The 18,637-nt window shown below is 40.3% G+C and overlaps 1 protein-coding gene across 1 annotated transcript in view; it reads right to left on the bottom strand.

Moving 5' to 3' along the window:
- PITPNM3 (PITPNM family member 3) overlaps positions 1–18,637 on the bottom strand; it is an 876,999-nt gene that overhangs the window by 267,082 nt on the left and 591,280 nt on the right. The window contains exon 4 of the mRNA XM_069761259.1: positions 754–830. Within this exon, the coding sequence (XP_069617360.1) occupies positions 754–830 (77 nt within the window). The remainder of the gene's footprint in view (positions 1–753; positions 831–18,637) is intronic.

Here is an 18,637-nt window from a genome sequence, read left to right as displayed (position 1 = left end):
ACGCATGCGTTCATTTTTTGCATGATTTTTGGCGCAGAAAAAACTGCATCATGCAACGTCCTCTGCGCTCTGACAGTTGCGCCAAAATGACGCATGCGCCACAAAATGCAAGACAACGCATGTCCATGCGCCCCCCATGTTAAATATAGGGGCGCATGACGCATGCGTCACCGCGGCTGCGCCCGACGCTGCGCCGCACAACGCTAATGTGAATGTAGCCTTTTTTAAGAAAATAAAGAACCTCATCCACAAATACTACAAAAGACTTTAAGCTGTCATTGATGTTAGAGGAGGTAATAGGCAGTGTTAAGAAATGAGGTATGTGAACTTTTGATCAGGGTAATTTGGATGTTTTGGGTTGTCATTATGATTTAAAAAGAGAAAACAAAGTAGTTTGACAATAAATGGCTTCACCCAACCACTAACCATGAGTGGAGAAAAAGTTTTGGTGTTATCATTCCTATTGTCTGAAAATAGGCCAAGAAAGCAAAAATTCTGCCGGGGTATGTAAACTTTTGAGCACAACAGTATATGTTTTTAAATGAAAAACACTCTAAAAAATGTTTGGCATATATTATATGATCCTCCATACTTTTCAAAAGTTCCAAGAAATTTAATTGCCCAATTTTTGAACCCCAGAAAGCAGTTGTGCTGCATGAAATTGATGTTTTATGAGAATTGAAGTAATGGATAATGGCGATTGTCTTGTTATCTTTACAATGTATGAATAAAGGTAAAAGAAATTACGCTCACCTCACTGTCTTCATGAATCTCAAAACTGCTCTGTCTGGGACATCTGTGTTTCCTTCCATGTACCCGGTAGAGGTCTCCTATATAAAAGAAAAAAAAAGAAAATTATGTTCAGTTATTAAATAATAAGACAGATCCAAGGGTTCACTGAATTTATTATTATGTCATAGTCTGTTACAAAGTAGAGAGATATAAAATAGTGCTATAATCTCATACAAGTATGCAGACACATTGGGCCTTTTAACTTGTCAATATTCTGAGAATTTGGTAGAGAAGCAGTTGACACATTCTCAATCACCGGAAGACAATAAAACTCCATGTAGACATTGATCATTCTAAATTCACAAAATATCTTAGCACTGCAAGCATGAAGTACTAACCCTACTTGATAATTACTCACTATTAACCTTACTTGCCAAAGCCAAATAATTGTTCCAACACTTAAGAAAATTCGTAAACCCTTGTTTCATCACATACAAATGACAAAGGGTGGAACATCATCTCAAGTTGTTAGTGGAACCTCAAGTGTTACTTCTCATTCACATGTCCGTCTTTTGGATACAAGTGCTATTCATGTTTTTCACAGATAGCACTCATACTTCTATTAGCGAGTAGAGATTTTCACATGTACTTGATTTTTCATAGAACAGGCGGTCAACGCAAAATCGAGGAAACATGTCCGAATTTGATCCAAGAGTCAGATAAAAATCGGCAATTAAAGTCTATGGGTCAAAGAAAAATATCGAACAGCACTTGAATGCTGTTTTCACAACCTACTAGATGTGAAAAGATAGAAAAACATTTTTTTTGTTATTACTTATCACTTATCAGAGAAAAACTGACAAAATTCAGACCAAGCTCTGATTTTAAAAACTGACACACTGACCAGTCTCTGATGAAACACTGATAAATAAAATCTGGTGAAAGTCGGACCGATTTTCTTTTATGAGAAAATCACTCACATCTGAATGAGCCCTTAAACTTTAAAACCTCAGATAGCTTGGTGATCAGTGAGGGCTTAATATGGCCTTGGTCTATCCTCTAGAGGATGAAGAAAATGGACATTTCTGGGATACCTTTAAAGGTGACCATATATATTGCACTAATTTTGCACAAACCCGCCAGTTTTGGAACTAAAATGTATGGGAGTATCATTACTTTCTCCAAAAGCAGATTATTCAGGAGAGAAGTATTGAGCTTTTGTTCTCAATTATTCGTTTTCAAATAAGTCAATTCTAAACTTGTCATTCTGTTATCCAGATTTCGAAATCTCCCATAATAATTCAAGGGTGCTGAGTTTGGAGAGCATTTCAGCCCCTGAAGTGAGCGACAAGTACAGAAAAACTGAGTCAGGCCTTCCAACACAATACTAGCATCGCTAACAATAAGCAGCTCACAACACCGCAGTGAAGGAAGGTTAATTAACGTCAGCACCATGGTGAATCAATACTTTAATCCAGTAAATCATAATTAATGTGCTTTTCTTAACAGCAAGTTGAAGGATTCTGTATTGGCTAGAAAATTACTGACTGAAGTGGCGGCATTGTTTTAGCTCCCCTGACCTATATCCATTTCAAATCTTTGAACTACTGGGCAAAAAAAAAAAAAAAAGTTAGACGACAAAATTTTAGTTTTTCAAATGATTTACTGGCAGAACTCTATGAAGCTAATATGTACAGTGGCTAATATTTCTTGAGCAAGAATTTCTCTACTGCCCATTTACAAGAGGATCTGGATGGTGGTACTGAGACATAGTAGGTGGCAGATGTTCTGAGAGGGAATCAAAAAACACTGGGCAGTGATATAACATCTAATTGGGCACGGGTGTGATTTTAAAAGAAAGATTTCAATTGAGAATGTATTATGTTTTGTGGGATGTAATAAAATTAACTGATATTTCACTATGAGACAGTTTCATGAAACAGAAGAGCATTTAACTATGCAATAACCAGTCATACTGTTTGAGGATCACAATGGCCAATAATATCATATCAATATGTTACGCATCTGCCTCTACTCAGCAAGGCTTCCTCACATTCCCCTATGGCTGCTGCCCACTGCTGTGCTCCACGCCAGGTTTTACAACTGGCTCAGCATGCTCCCACGGGATCAACTGCCTAGGCTTATATAGGGCCCACCAATTATATTGGTATTATCGCGATCCGCCCGCTCCTATTAACTAGTTAAATGCCGCTGTCAAACTCAGACAATGGCATTTAGCAAGCGCTTCTGGCCATCAGGCCAGAAATACGTGCACCGCTGACTCCCATCACGTGATCGGGAGTCAGCGGTGAGTCGGCAAGACTATCAGAGATCTCCTTGAATCCAGTATGGTTGTTGATGCTGGATTGCTATGAGTGCCACCCTGTGGTCGGCGCTCATAGCAGTGCTGTAATTCTGCTACATAGGGGCGATCTGAGCATAACCTCTATGTAGCAGTGCCGATCAAGTTATGGCTGCTTCTAGCCTTCCATGGAGGTTATTGAAGCATGCCAAAAAAATGTAATTAAATATCTGAAAAAATTCAAAAAGCATAAAAGTTCAAATCACCCCCCTTTTGCCACATTCAAAATAAAACAATAAAAATAAAATCAAACATAGACATATTTGGTACCGCGTTCAGAATCACCAAAGCTATCAATAAAAAAAAGGATTAACCTGATCGCTAAACGGCGTAGCGAGAAAAAAATCAAAACACCAGAATTACGGTTTTTTTGTCGCTGCGACATTGCATAAAAATGGAAAAACAGGCGATCAAAAGATCATGTCTGCACAAAATGGTATAATTAAAGACATCAGGTCAGCATGCAAAAAATAAGCCCTCATCCATCCCCAGATCACAAAAAATGGAGACGCCACGGGTATCGGAAAATGGCACAATTTTTTTTTTTTTTTTTAGCAAATTTTGGAATTTTTGTCACCACTCAGATAAAAAGGAACCTAGACACTACCTGCTTTTCTGTGTGTTGTCTGCCTGCAGCCTCTAGTGATTCAATTCCTTGCTCCATATGTGCGTTTTTTGCTGTATCAATGCCCTGGAATTGTGTGCCCACCCGGACCTTGGCTTAGAGGATTCACCCCACAAGGTGAGCCCTATAACATCACGTTAGCCAAAATTTTCAAACTCTCTTCTGTCTGAATTCTTTATATCTGTTTTAAAGTGCGTTTGTCATTTCAACAATCTGTTAGAAGTTTTGATCAAGAAGATGTCAAGTGCTTACGGTAGTTCAAAACCAATTATTAAAACGAAGAAGAAGCAGTCAGCTAAGTTTTTACTTCGACACTGAAGACAGGATCAATAGAAAGGCTATAAAGCCCATTTTCACTGATTCTCCTTATTCTTTTAAGCAACTGATGGGGTACAGGTCATTGACCTCCACAGATCAAAATTTCTGACATTTTAAAAGTTTTTGAAATGACATTTACGCTTTGCAGATATTGTGATACTGACCCGTCTCTAACCTTACAATTTCTTTTACAGTGCTGAGTCATTTGGTGTATTCTTGGCTATTCTATTTTTGGAATGAAACATCATTCACCCTTTCATGTTTGATCACTGTAGGTCCAAATTACGAGTTTTAAACATTTCTATTTTATTTGTTCTTTGCTAGGGATCTGCTTTTTTTAAAAATATTTCTTTCATTTCTTAAGGATACAGATGTTTTTTCTTCCTGGAAAATACAGCAATTTATTTTTTCATCACTTTGTTCTGAAAGCCAAAATTTATATGAATAGTTTCTTATGTGACAAGTTACATTTCTTGATGGCACTATTGTGGAGATGCATATACCGGTAATTTGGGGAAGAATAGAAAAACACAGCAGTTACTGTTTCTTAACTTCCACTTGAAAAATATAGTTCAATAATGATGCCAGTGTAAAACTTATAAACAGCCTAACAGACCCAGGGCTAAAATGGGTCGTCTCATGTTCTTTCAACAGCATCTGGCCACCTTCAGAGCAGTGCTTCCAAGCTCTACAGAAATCTGTACTTCTTGGCAAAAGCATTTGCCACCTCTGATAAACTGTGGCAATGGATGTTACCTAAGGTACTGAGCATTAAACAGCAAAACTTAAAATTCCTCCATTCTTGAGAACACCGACAATTTTTAACAACAATGATATTGATAAGTTACTTATTTTAACTTCAATAGGTTCTGATACATGGCAAACATGTAGGCCATTGCTAGGCCCTTGGATCTATATGAACCAATCAAAATCAAGGGAGACCCATACTACTGCCACATACTCTTTTGTTATCTGTGGGGTTAAATAGCTGATATCATTGGTTACTCTGATTTCAACTATTGCAAAAGGACATACAGCTGGCACTTTTGAATCTGCACCATTTAAATATGCTTGCAGTGTTCCCCAAGTCCGGTCCTCTAGAGTCTCCAACAGGTCATGTTTTCAGTGTTTCCTTAGTATTGCACAGGTGATAATTGCATCACCTGCACAGGCAATAATTGCATCACCCATGCAATACTAAAGGTACCTTCACACAGAGCGACTTAACAATGATAACGATAGTGATCCGTGATGTTGCAGCATCCTGGATAGCGATATCGTTATGTTTGACATGCAGCAGCGATCAGGATCCTGCTGTGACATCGCTGGTCGGAGCTAGAAGGCCAGAACTTTATTTCGTCGCTGGGTCACCCGCTGACATCGCTGAATCGGCGTGTGTGATGCCGATTCAGCGATGTCTTCACTTGTAACCAGGGTAAACATCGGGTTACTAAGCGCAGGGCCGCGCTTAGTAACCTGATGTTTACCCTGGTTACCTAAAAAAAAAAAACACTACATACTTACATTCCGGTGTATGTCGCGTCCCTCGCAGTCAGCTTCCCGCACTGACTGTGAGCACCGGCCATAAAGCACAGCGGTGATGTCACCAATGTGCTCTGCTTTACGGCCGGCCGGCGCTCACAGTCAGTGCGGGAAGCTGACTGCGAGGGACACGACAGACACCGGAATGTAAGTATGTAGTGTTTGGTTTTTTTAGGTAACCAGGGTAAACATCGGGTTACTAAGCGCAGCCCTGCGCTTAGTAACCCGATGTTTACCCTGGTTACCCGGGGACCTCGGCATCGTTGGTCGCTGGAGAGTTGTCTGTGTGACAGCTCTCCAGCGACCACACAGCGACGCTGCAGCGATCGGCATCGTTGTCTTTATCGCTGCAGCATCGCTTAATGTGACGGTACCTTAAGGAAATCCTGAAAACATGACCCGTTGGTGGCTCTTGAGGACCGGATTTGGGGAACACTGTGCTATAGGGTCCTTGATGAAAGTGGTCCAGCACAGTTTGATGTTCTCAATGCTCCTAAGTAGAAAGAAACTACACAGGACTCCTCTATTAGGTGAAAACTAAATTGTTAGCAAACACGAGGTGTGTATTTATTTGTGGAAAATACTTTGAGGGGGAAACAAACACAAGACGCCTCTGTCCAGTGTGGCAATCCCTGGCACTGTAATATTGAGCTTTGGTCAGTGTCTCCACTCTTCTGTTGACACCACTACTTGATCATGTTGACCATGCCCACTTCACTGCAGTAATGACCACTTTCAAAGCAAGGGCAGAATAAAAAAAACACATTTTTGTGAATTTTGCAACTTTTGGGGGCAAACGGAAACCGTTTTTATGCTACAAACTGTTGCAAACCATAATTTCAGTCTTCTGCTTGTTCATAATATGCAATCCATCCATATGGCACTGTAATTTCACCATTGGCTGTTGTATTTGATCACTGTAAGGATGTATTCTTTGTATTTTTTTGCGGTTTTATTTGGTTAGTGCATGGATGTATTATTTTGTGGCATGATGAATATGTATTGTTAGCTATAGATTTAAGTGTTTTTGATTAAATAGTAAGTTATTTGGGTAGAAGTTCTCGGGTATACTTCTGTATTAGAGAAATCCTATAAAAGCTTCCGAAAGGTGTCTTATTTAAATCCATTCTTTAGTATCAAAAAAGGACAAGAGGAGTTTCATGGTTTAATAGGTTCTCAGATAGTGAAAAATATGTTTCCCTTTGGCACTTGTTCAAAGCTCCAATTTTCCACATATTTGCTGCCTAGCCCTGGAAAATAGGCGATTCTCACTAACTATATCTATTAGTAGAAGCTCATAGGAAAAACTTAAGCTACAGCAGGTGCTTGTAGACATAAATGTGAAAAAATACATATTTTTTTTATTAAAGAGAACCTGTGAATTGATTCATGCTGCCCAAAGCACAGGAGCATGAATCAGTGCTTGGCTGGATGATTACAGACAGGTATATTTTTCTCTGAAACTCTCCAAAGAAAACATAGTTTGAAGAGCTGCTGACTACAGGGAGAGATGGGAGAGATGGGAGTAGTCTGGCGCTGCCCCCAACCAGCTTCTGCTTGATCTGATCTACTTGATTGATAGGTCTCTTCTCTTAGTGTACACGCATAGGAAAAGCCTGTCAGCAAATGAGAACAGTGCTTCAAACTATGCTTTCACTCAAACGTTCGAGGGTGTCACTAAAAAAACATACTTGTCTACATTCGTACTGCTGGGCTCTGATTCATGCCGCCCATGGTTTGGATAGCATGAATTAACGTATAGTTTCTCTGTAATAAAGCCAGCAATGCATTTATGTATTTAGAAAGCAGACAGTTGTCTTTCTCATGCTTGAATTCAATTACGTAGATAACCACCTTTTCATTTGCATTCTAATTTGAGCAATATGAGAAAAATGAAACCTGGAAATTAATCAGTATCTATAAAAACTTGTTAAAGGGAACCTGTTATGTGAAAACACTATTAACCTGAAGATATGGAGTTAGTCTGATGGTTAATAGCATTTGAAAGCAGTTCGGCCGCTGAACTGAAAGTCTGGCTGCAGGGAGGAAATTAACTTTATTCCTCTCAGCAGCCTCAGACTTTCAGTCATAGAGGTGCAGCTGATGTTATTTCAGTCACCATCTACATAGTGAGCGGCTGTAACCGCGCCCCGGCAATGGCTCACAGCATGCTCAGTAATGTATCAATACAGAACCAGCTGTCAGTCAGTGCTGGGTCGTGGTTACAGCCACTCACTATATACATGGTGACTGAATTCTTGCCAACCACCCCTCTATGACTGAAAGCTGGCGACTACCCAGAGGAATAAGGCTAGGTTCACATTGCGCTAGGTAAGTCCGTCTAACGGACACGTTTTTAAGTAGTAAAAACGCAATGTAACGCACATACTAACGCGCCCATAGACTTGCATTGTCTGACGCATCGTGACGCATCCCTAAATTGGGGTATGCGTTTGTCACATAACGTTTTTTTTCTGATGGACCTTGAACGCGGCTTGCAGCGTTTTCGGGTCCGGCCAAGCTAACGCAATACTAACAGAAGCGTTAATTCTGCCATAGAAGGCTATGGCAAACGCAGTCAGACGCAAATCATGAAAAATTTCCAAATAGGACCACACGTTTTAATAGTGTTTGAGGGTGGTCACATGTGGTCATGTGACAGGAAATGTGATTTCGGCCAAATGAGGAGTATCCCACTCTCACATTTCTCCTGAGGCCTACTGCATGTGACAGAGTGTTGCAAGAGATCACAGGAAATGTAAGTACATTTCTATATATTATATATCTCTGTATACATCATGGGAGTCTGTAATGTCCGTCGGATGTGTGTGTACTAAAAATGTATTGCTTTGTTGCACGCAGATGTCGGATACTGATGTCAGCAGCAGCAGCAGCAGCGTGTCTGCGGTGTTTTCATCGCAATCGGTAGGCTTGCACTTTAAAAAACCACAATAATGTTGTGTGAAATTCCATTGTATTGAGCTAAGCACGTAATAAAAATCATGTTTTTATTGTGAATAGGAGTCTTCTGAGCCCGAGGCTGCTAGACCTCCCCCCAAAAAACAGGCAAAAACCACAAAGGTACATAGCACACATTTTGACTTTTTCAGGCATAAATTTATTGATCCAATGAATGTTAATTTTTTTTACATTTTACATACACAATAGGTTGTGGCACACGGAGGACACAAAAGAATGAAGGTCCCTAGCCGTCTGTCGTCGCCACAACTGCCAGTGGTAAATATAAAACTAGAAATATTCTATCCAATATTTATCAACAATCTATCTATTCACTTTTTATCTACTATATCTATAAACTATCTATCAACTATCTATCGCTCCATCTATTTATCTATCTATCTATATCTATGTATCTATCTATCTCTATATCTATGTATCTATCTATCTATATCTATGTATCTATCTATCGCTATATCTATGTATCTATCTATCGCTATATCTATGTATCTATCTATATCTATATCTATGTATCTATCTATCGCTATATCTATGTATCTATCTATCTATATCTATGTATCTATCGCTATATCTATGTATCTATCTATCGCTATATCTATGTATCTATCTATCTATATCTATGTATCTATCTATATCTATGTATCTATCTATCGCTATATCTATGTATCTATGGATCTATCTATCTCTGTATATATGAATATGGGCATCCAGTGAAATTGACACTATCAACATAACGTTTTGTGTTTACATAGTCCAAGTCAGCGACCAAAAAAAAAAGGATTGTCGTTGACGAAGAGCCATTGACTATTCACAACGAGACACTGATCAACATTGTGGAAGCCAACCCCTCCATATGGGACCAGAGTGACAGCTCCCACCATGACATTGTGAAGAACCGCAAGTTGTGGGATCAAATTATGTCACTTTGATCCCCGATACATGGAGAAGTCGACAACCTCAAAGAAAAAAATTGGTAAATATTTTTGACGTTACATCGAAAAATGTGAAAAAATAAAAAAAAAATTTCTATCCTATCAACCTATCCACTTGTTGTCTGCTATCTATCTCTCAATTATCAACTATCTGTACACTATATATCTATCTATACACTATTTCTAAACTATTTCTCTATTATCTAACAACTATCTATATACTATTTATATATCAACTATTGTAAAAAACTATGAACAATTTTTCATATATCTTCAAACTATCTACTATTTTTATATATATATATATATATTTTTTTTTTTTTTAATTTAAAGCCGATGCTGTCCATACCCGTTGGAAGTCCATCCGCGATCGCTTTGTCCGTGAGTACCGGAACAGTCAGAATGCACCAAGCGGATCAGGTGGCAAACGGGTGACCCCGTATGTGCATTACGACCAATTGCTCTTCCTTCAAAAAACATTGTCTCAGCGCTCGTAAGTAGAAATAGGTCTGTGTGCGAGACATATTTGTTTAAAGGAAAATAATTAATTTTTTTTTGTGGTTTTACAGCACGGTATGCAGTACCGCTGCGCCTAGACCAGCAGAGGAACTGGAGCCTTCTCCAGTGGAACCAACCCAACCTGAAGATGTGTCTGGCATCAGCGAGCCACGATCTGTGGATAGAAGCACTGTTGCTGCAGGTGTGAGTGCCCGGTTGCAATCACAGCGTAGACGCAAGCGAGCATCACAAAAAGATGAAGCTGATGCAATTATCGTCGATGGACTCCAACGGGTAGAGGACATGTGTCGCAGTGAGCTCAAAGACCTGAGGCAGGAAATTACCAAGCTTCAAGCCCGCGAGTCTGTATACTCTGCTAATGAGTGGAAGCTACTTTTCTTATCCTATGTGCCTGTAGCACAAAATATCCCGGCACATAGAAACCTTATGTTTAGGCAAAGACTGAACGACCTTCTTGAGGAATTTGTGGGCACCGAGGAACCCGCTCCATCGGGAACAAGAAGAATGGACATGCCGGCCTACAACCCTCAATATAGAGGCCGGGGTGAAACGAGCGTGGAACCTCATAGACAATGTAGCAGTCCATCATACAGTTGGGCAGACGCCCGTGCAGTACCAAAGTCTTTAGTACTGTTCAGTGTCTCCAGCCAGGTGCAATTACCGCGTTGCAAGTTTTGTTTTTTCTTTTTTTTTTTTTTTAAATTTCTATTTTCCTTTGGTTTTCATCCCTATGGGATATCATATGTTAAACCTGTCTACCAACAGTTTGTTGGCAAAATCCATAACCATTTAGTAAACTGTTTCAAATTTAAGATTCTTGTATTACTTAAACTTTTAACACAACATAACTTTTTACACGACATAAGGTAACTTTTTACATGACATCAGGAAGACTTTAAATTATTTTCACACGTATCTGTCTTGCCATGGAACATGGCCTTCATGTGTGAAGTAATGTGCAAATTGGTCACGAATCCTCATTATTTGTGCTGTAGACCAAACTGCATTCGATTCAATGCTAATGAGGTTCGACTCACAATCATCGGGATCTACCACCTGGGGTTCATGTCTCGCCACAAAATTATGCAGACAGATGCACGCCTTCACAACACGGTCCACATTTTCTGGTTGCAGTTGCATGCAGGTTAGTAAAATCCGCCATTTTAATGTCAAAATCCCAAAGGCACACTCCACATAACGTCTTGCCCGGCTCAAGCGACAATTAAAAATGCGCCTGGTGGAGTCTAGACTACGGCTTGAGTACGGCTTGAGGAGATTTTGTCCGAGTTGGAACGCCTCATCACCAACTAAAACATAGGGCAAACTTGGGCCTTCGGTCCCCGGAAGAGGTCGTGATGAGGGTATGTTGAAACTTTGGCTGTACAAACATCGGCCCATGTTGGAGTCTCTGAAGACTCTGGAATCGTTAGTCCGGCCATAAGCACCAATATCCACAGCAACAAAACGGTACCTGGCATCCGCAATCACCATCAATACTATAGAAAAGTATTTCTTATAGTTATAGTAGAGGGATCCACTATGCGCAGGTTTCTGAATCCGAATGTGCTTGCCGTCCACGGCACCAATACAATTGGGGAAATTAGCCACATCCTCAAACTGTTGGGAAATCGCTAGCCACATTTCTGATGTTGGTGTTGGTAGCACAAGTGGTTGCAAGTTGTTCCAAATGGCATCACAAGTTTCCCGAACAAGTTGGCAAATTGTTGACTTCCCAAGTCTAAACTGATAATGCAGTGACGCAAAAGATTCACTGGTAGCCAGATATCTGTCGACATTCAAAAGGAAAAAAAAATTAGGATTTTAATGATCATCTAAAAGGCTAGTTACAATAGAATATACAATTGCTAAATGAACATTAGGCCACACGATACCGAGATCTAGTCTTTGTCAATAGAATGATAAAAAAAATGTATAATTACCTCACAGTCACTACTAAACGTTGCTCCGCACAGATGCTTTCACGAAAAGTGCTGCGATGATGATGTATCTCATCCTTCACATGTGAGAGCAGAACATCAAAGGTCTCAATGGACATCCGTAGATAGCGTTGGAATTTGAAGGGATGATCCCGGAGCTGCACATACAAGGTGTGAAAGGCACCATATGTATTCCGCAAGAAATTCACTTCGTGGATCCAATATCTCCTTTGCGAACTACGCTTTCTCTGCCGAAGTCGCAACCGCATCAAGCGAAATCTAACAAGCTCAGACACAAACATCTTGCTAGCAGAAGTTCACTCAATGCTTTCAAAATGGAGAATGAGTCTGTGCCCACTCCCGACAGTGACAAAAGGGAAAAAAAAAAAAAGAACAACTTTATTGACAGTGACAAACGCAGCCAAACGGATATTTCGTAACGGACATCAAAAAGAAAAAACGCGATCACATGCGTTAACGCTAGTATTTTGGCTCCTTTTCTGTACATGCGTTTAACGAATCCGTTTAACGCCATGTACTTGACGCAATGTGAGCCTAGCCTAGAGCTTGTTTCCTTCCGGTAGCTGGGTTTTCAGTGCCGCGATCCAGCAGATTTAGAATGCTAATAACCTTTAAATTGACCCAATACCTGCAGGTTAATTGCATTTTTTTACATGACAGGTTCCCTTTAAATTAGCTAAAGTCAGGTAGAACAAGGAGTATGATATTCGCATTTTTTTACATGACAGGTTCCCTTTAAATTAGCTAAAGTCAGGTAGAACAAGGAGTATGATATTTAAAACATTGAAATATAATTTCAAAAATAAAATCAAAGTAATGTGGCCAGTTCTATTTTGTTTCTCAAACTTAACTTCTTAGCTAAGAAGTTTTCACAACATGTCAAGAATCAATGTGAGTCAGATAATGAAATGCTGTATCACGTTGCAATTTATTCTGAAATTATTGGTTATACTTTAACATAATGTAGGATTTTGACTGTCGGATGGAAACTTCAAACAGTACATCATGTTCTGACATTTTAATGCCCAGTTTGATTATATAACAATTTACCTGCATGAAGGCCAAATAGAGATGGGTGCTCATTTTTAAAATGACTCCTCTATTGTCAAATGTCCAGATAAAAAGACAGTGAACTTATGCTTCTATAAAGTATATTAGATTTAGATCCTGCCAAGAACAGGTTTGTTTTATAAAAGAAAGGAATGCATCATTAAAAGAGCCCTACATTTAAAATGGATTCAAACTGATAAAATAACATTTTAAAAGTTGTTTGTTGTTTTTTAAACCATTGCGACCTACTAAAACACAGTTTTTCAAAATATTCTCTGTTACTGGTATTTAGTGCATTTTCATAAAATTAAAGAATCTGGATATGGGTATTTGGGAAGAGAAACTGTGGTCTGACATCTTTCTGGTTTAGTTTGGGGTGAAGAAGAAAATTCTAAGTAAGAAAATTCTATCTACATAAAAGACAGATCCAGAAGATGTAAGCTATTTATTAGCAGACAAAGAGGAATTCAAATGTCCTATAGATAGAATTAGAAAAGCTGGCGGGTGAATAACATCCCCCATGGCTGTTCCTTTAGATGGAGGATAAACAAGCAAGCAAAGGCAACATTTTTGTTGGTCTAAATTTCTACTTGAGAATGGGCATTGTATTGTAATCTACTAAAACAAATATGGATCCAGCTCACCTTAGTAGACATCCTTAGATGTTTGCTGCAACAAAGCATAAAGCAATCACAAAACAGGAAAAAATCCAGCTCAATGAACTAGCGAACTAACAGAAAAAGTAATGTAAGGGTGCTCAGTTACGTGAAAGCTTCGATGTCGCATATCATGTAACTTACCTCCCTGATTCTGTTTTGTTGTTTTATCCTCCACTGAGCACTTTCAGTGAATATAAAAATAAGTTTGTTCACTAGTTCGTTGAGCTGGATTTTCTCTGCATTGTGATTGTTATCTACTTCCTGATATGCTCAGAATGTACACCCAAAACCTTTATTCATAACCTTGTCATGCTGGTGAGTCCCACATGCGGTAAGCGCCGCCCTACTCTCTGCAGTCACCGCTCTGCTTTCTCCAGTCACAGGCTGTCTCACTGAGCTGCCTCTTACAGTATTTCTGCATCCATCTGGTGTTAGTAAGTCTCCACCTGGCTACAAGGAAGTGCAGCCACTTTTTGCAGGTATTTAACCCCATTGTGTCCTGCAGGGGTGAGATTCTCTGGCCTGTCACCAAGCAGCAGTGGGTTTAGAAGGCAGCCCCTCCTACCACTCCTCGTCTGACTTAAGCACTATTTCAGTTTCTGTTCTGTCTAGCTTCCTGTAAGGTACTGTATTGTATTGTCTCTCCTGTTTTCTGACTCGGCTTGCCTTTCCATTTATTCTGACCTTAGCTACATATGGTGATCCAATGCCGTCTGCCCTGACCTTGCATTGTTTGATCACATTTTTGCTTCCGCCCACATGTACCTTGCAGCCATGTCTCTGACCATATGGTCAGCTGCTGGAGACCTGGGGACTGCCCTGGAGTGGTACCTATTAACCACCAAAAGCCAAGCCTATCCTCACCATAGAAGGCTGTAGTGAATACCCGGTAATCTCTTAGTTATGCTCCTCCAGGGTATGCCTGACCCATGTTGCAGTGGGTCCACAACCACCAGCAATACACCCTTATTGTGCTACGTTAAAGGGGTTTTTCCATTTTTGGAAAGCATTGTCTACCAGCTGCAATTTGTTTTTAACCAAACAAACTGTGCTTTCTTCATTGTCCTCTTGTCCAGCCTTGAGTCTCCTCTGCTAATCCTGGTGTCTGTTACTGTTTGTCGCGCCACTGTCACATTGACAGCTCTGCACCCAATAACTAAGCTCAGTGGCTCTGCCTTTGTTGATATCACAAGCCGCTCAGAGCCTCTGAGCTCAGTTATTGGCTCCAGTACTGTTGACTATTAAAATGACATCAGCACTGCAGACAATAACAGACACTGGGAGCAGTGGTGGAGAGGCTGGATCCGGGGAGGGTGAGTAAAGAAAAAAAAACTGAAGCTAGTGTTCAGGGTTTTTTCAAAACTGAAGAACCCCTTTAAGTGATCCTTAAACACTTTCTTTTAGCTCAATGTGAAAATTATGATGATTTCATGAGCATTGTATTATCCTTCATGTCTTTTCATTTAGTGCCTAGTCCTTGGCAAAAAAGAGGCTTAGCCTACAGTTCCTGGTTATTTAGTGGATAATGTCTAGTCCATTATGTGTAGTGCTCACTTATCATCTCTATATCACTATTTTGTAGGAAAAAAAAAGAAAGAAAAAGCTCATAGCTTTCTCCTAACCACTTGCTGTCAAAAATATAAGTAATAACAGGCTGTCAAAAATTGGTACATGAAAAAACAGAATTGAAAATCTGAAGCTTGTTCTTGGCTGCTCAACAAGAGCAGTTATAGACCCAGTAATAATTTTAGAAATGTCGCTAAGCAGACTATGAAGGATTAAAAAGGAAAAACCTAGGGTGCGTTACCGAGTATATAACAATCACTACACTTTTTAATAGGAAAAATAATTTAGGAAATAAAGCACTGACCAGCCAACTCTCACCGCATTGAAGAAAACATAGCATCTCTAGAAAACAAATTGATTTTGGTTGCATAGTATAATTTTTTTTTGGGTCATACTGCCCAAAAAAATGGTACTGCTTTTACAATTTTTGGGTATAACGGTTGAAATGATCATCAGAATTTAACCCCTTAGTGACCGGGCCAATTTTTTTAAAATCTGACCAGTGTCACTTTTTTTGTGGTAATAACTCTGGAACGCTTCAACATATCCCATTGATTTGGAGATAGTTTTTTTCGTGACACATTGTACTTTATGATAATGATAAATTTTGGCCAATATGTTTTGTGTTTATTTATAAAAAATGTCAGGAATTTGACAAAAATATTAGAAAAAAATTACATTTTCATACTTTGAATAATTATCCATTTAATTTAAATAGTCATACCATAGCAAAATATTAATACATAACATTTTCATCATGTTTGCTTGAAATTGGCACCATTTGTAAAATGTTATTTTATTTTGTTAGCATTTTAGGAGGTTTAAAAATGTAGCCATAATTTTTTCTTTTTCCAAGGAATTTTACAAAATTATTTTTTAGGGACATATCCAAGTCCTATATATTGGAAACCTCCCCAAATATATGATAGTATTTTAAAAACAGCGCCCCTCGACATAGCCCCCCATTTGCACATTTACTTTGCTTGAGGAAGTTTCTATGTAACAAAACGTTGCCATTTGGGCTCAAAAAAGTTAATTTTTTTCAAGTTTACTTTTGTTTTGCTCAGATTGCTGCCTACTATGGGACTTTTATTAGGAAACAAACTGGACGTTTGCTTGGAGGCCTGGCATCCACTTGTAAGTAATTATTAAATGGTGCTGTGCCAAAACCCTTTTTTCAAAACTGAGACCATAAAATGTATGTTTACTTATTTTTTTTTCCAAATAGGGATACTTTTTTTTCTATTTATCCATTTTTAAAGATTCTATCTGACAGTGATCCTTAGTGTATGTACAACACAACAGATCACTGCAAAACATTAGGGCCAACATTTTTGAAGACATGGACATCTGAAATGAACAAATGAGGCTCTGTTCACACCTGCGTTGTTAGTTCTGTATTATTATTTTGTTATGGTAAAATAATGAAGGTGCTGGACCTGGCAACACCAATATTATTGTACTGATTTTTGACTGAGGCTTTAAATGGAGCTTCCAATGCTAATGTATTTCACTGTCTAATCCAATTAGAGTAATTTATTAAAATATTACTTTTATTATTGAATTTTAAAAGTCCCAATTGTGCCACCTTCACACTTTCAATATTTGGTCAGTATTTTACCTTAGTATTTGTCAGCCAAAACCAGGAGTGGTAGAAAAATACAGAAGTAGTGACATGTTTCTATTATACTTTTCCTTTGATTGTTCCACTCCTGGTTTTGGCTTATAACTACTGATGTAAAATACTGACCAAATACTGAACGTGTGAATGCAGTGCCCCAGAGATCTGGTCGTTGCAGTAACGTCGCTCTGCCTCTAAGGGGAGTGATGGTACGTCTGATGGCACTAAAGGAGTTCTACTGACCAGGTATCACCAAGCACACACTACACTTCACACTCTGGCCACTAGGGGGAGTAAAAGGCTTATTTATTAGGCCACTCCTCACATTGGAAAAACTAGAGGTTGGACAGGAAGTTAGGCAGAACGAAGCCTGGGAGAGCTCCAGGGAGGACCTGTCAGAACTGGGAAATCTGGCAGGTACCTAGCGAAAGGACAGATTGTTACGGAACCGCGCCTGCACTACCTTGCGGCGGTATCCTAAGAAAGAGACATGAAGCGAAGGATATTGTGGAACAGTGAGAAACGAGATCAGCACAAAGGAGAGCCAGTAGGAGTCGTGCCCCGAGAACGGCAACATCTTACTGAGGCACATAGCCGGTGGCCGGAGCACCGAAGAAGTAACAGTCTCCACGCATTACTTCAAACAGCGGCAGGACAGTTAATTACAGGTTGGCTGTCTACCATGCAACACCTACGAAGGACATAGGAGGCAATCGTGGGAGAGGGGCGACACTAGGGTTCCAAAATAACTCCAGGCCTACCTGTCATAAAGGTGCGTCCTAGCCATAACATACCTGGGGGACGGAGGAGAGAAAGATCTAGAAAGAACGAGAACAGAAGTTGTGAGGACTATCCTGAATGCTCAGCAGGGAAGCACTACAACACACAGGCGCTAGTGGGTAGACACTGATTTCCACCTGCAAAGGGAACTCTGGATGTGCCTTCGGACCGGCCGGTCTCAGACAGCCCTGTTGACAGTGCCCTGGATTGAGGATCCTGAAACCTTCAGTAAAAGGTAAAGAAACTGAATCCTGTGTCCTCGTTATTCCTTGCACTACGCACCATCACCCTTTATTGGACGCCCCTTAGCAGGGTCACGACCGGGTCCAGCCACCGTGACAACCCCAGAACTGAGACAGAAAGGACCGGTACCGAGTAACCTGTGGCCCTGTGTCTGGGGGCGATCCAACTTGGCGTCACGAACAGGATTGTACTTAAGCCTGAAGAATCAGGTCATGTGTGCCTTGGAACTGTGATTGAACTGTGACTTATTGCAAAGACTGTGTACCGTTATTTGCCGCCAAAAATCCGCCATTGCCGCGCCGTGTGGAGCGCGAAGGGAGGAGCCATAGCTTCGTGGGTGGAGCCGGCTGTAAAAGCGCGCGGAGCGGAAGACGCGGTGAGGCGCCGACCCCGGAAGGAGAACCCTGACACCGACAGATTAGCAAGGGGGAGGAACGGCCATGTCGGATTCCGGAGGAGCGGAGGCAGCAGCCACAGCTGCAGACTCGGGAGCACTTCCGGATTCTGCGGTAAGCACAGCCACAAACCCGGTATCACCGTTAGAGGCCATGGGACTTACCGCTCCCACCAACCAGCCGGATACTGCCGCCGCTACAGCAGCCATAATGCCCTTCTCTATGTCGTACCTACTAGGGTCCGCCTGCCTCCCGCGATACTTTGGAGAAGCTCATACGTTAACTGACTTTAAAGAAGGGATTTGTAGCCTGCTCGAGTTTTATCCCTTGATGGAGCCTCATCGGCCAACTCTTTG

Source organism: Ranitomeya imitator, chromosome 3 (assembly GCF_032444005.1).
Source record: "Ranitomeya imitator isolate aRanImi1 chromosome 3, aRanImi1.pri, whole genome shotgun sequence".
Classification (NCBI taxonomy): Eukaryota; Metazoa; Chordata; class Amphibia; order Anura; family Dendrobatidae; genus Ranitomeya; species Ranitomeya imitator.
The sequence above is the reverse complement of the archived record's forward strand: the minus strand, read 5'-3'. Positions and strand labels throughout refer to the sequence as shown.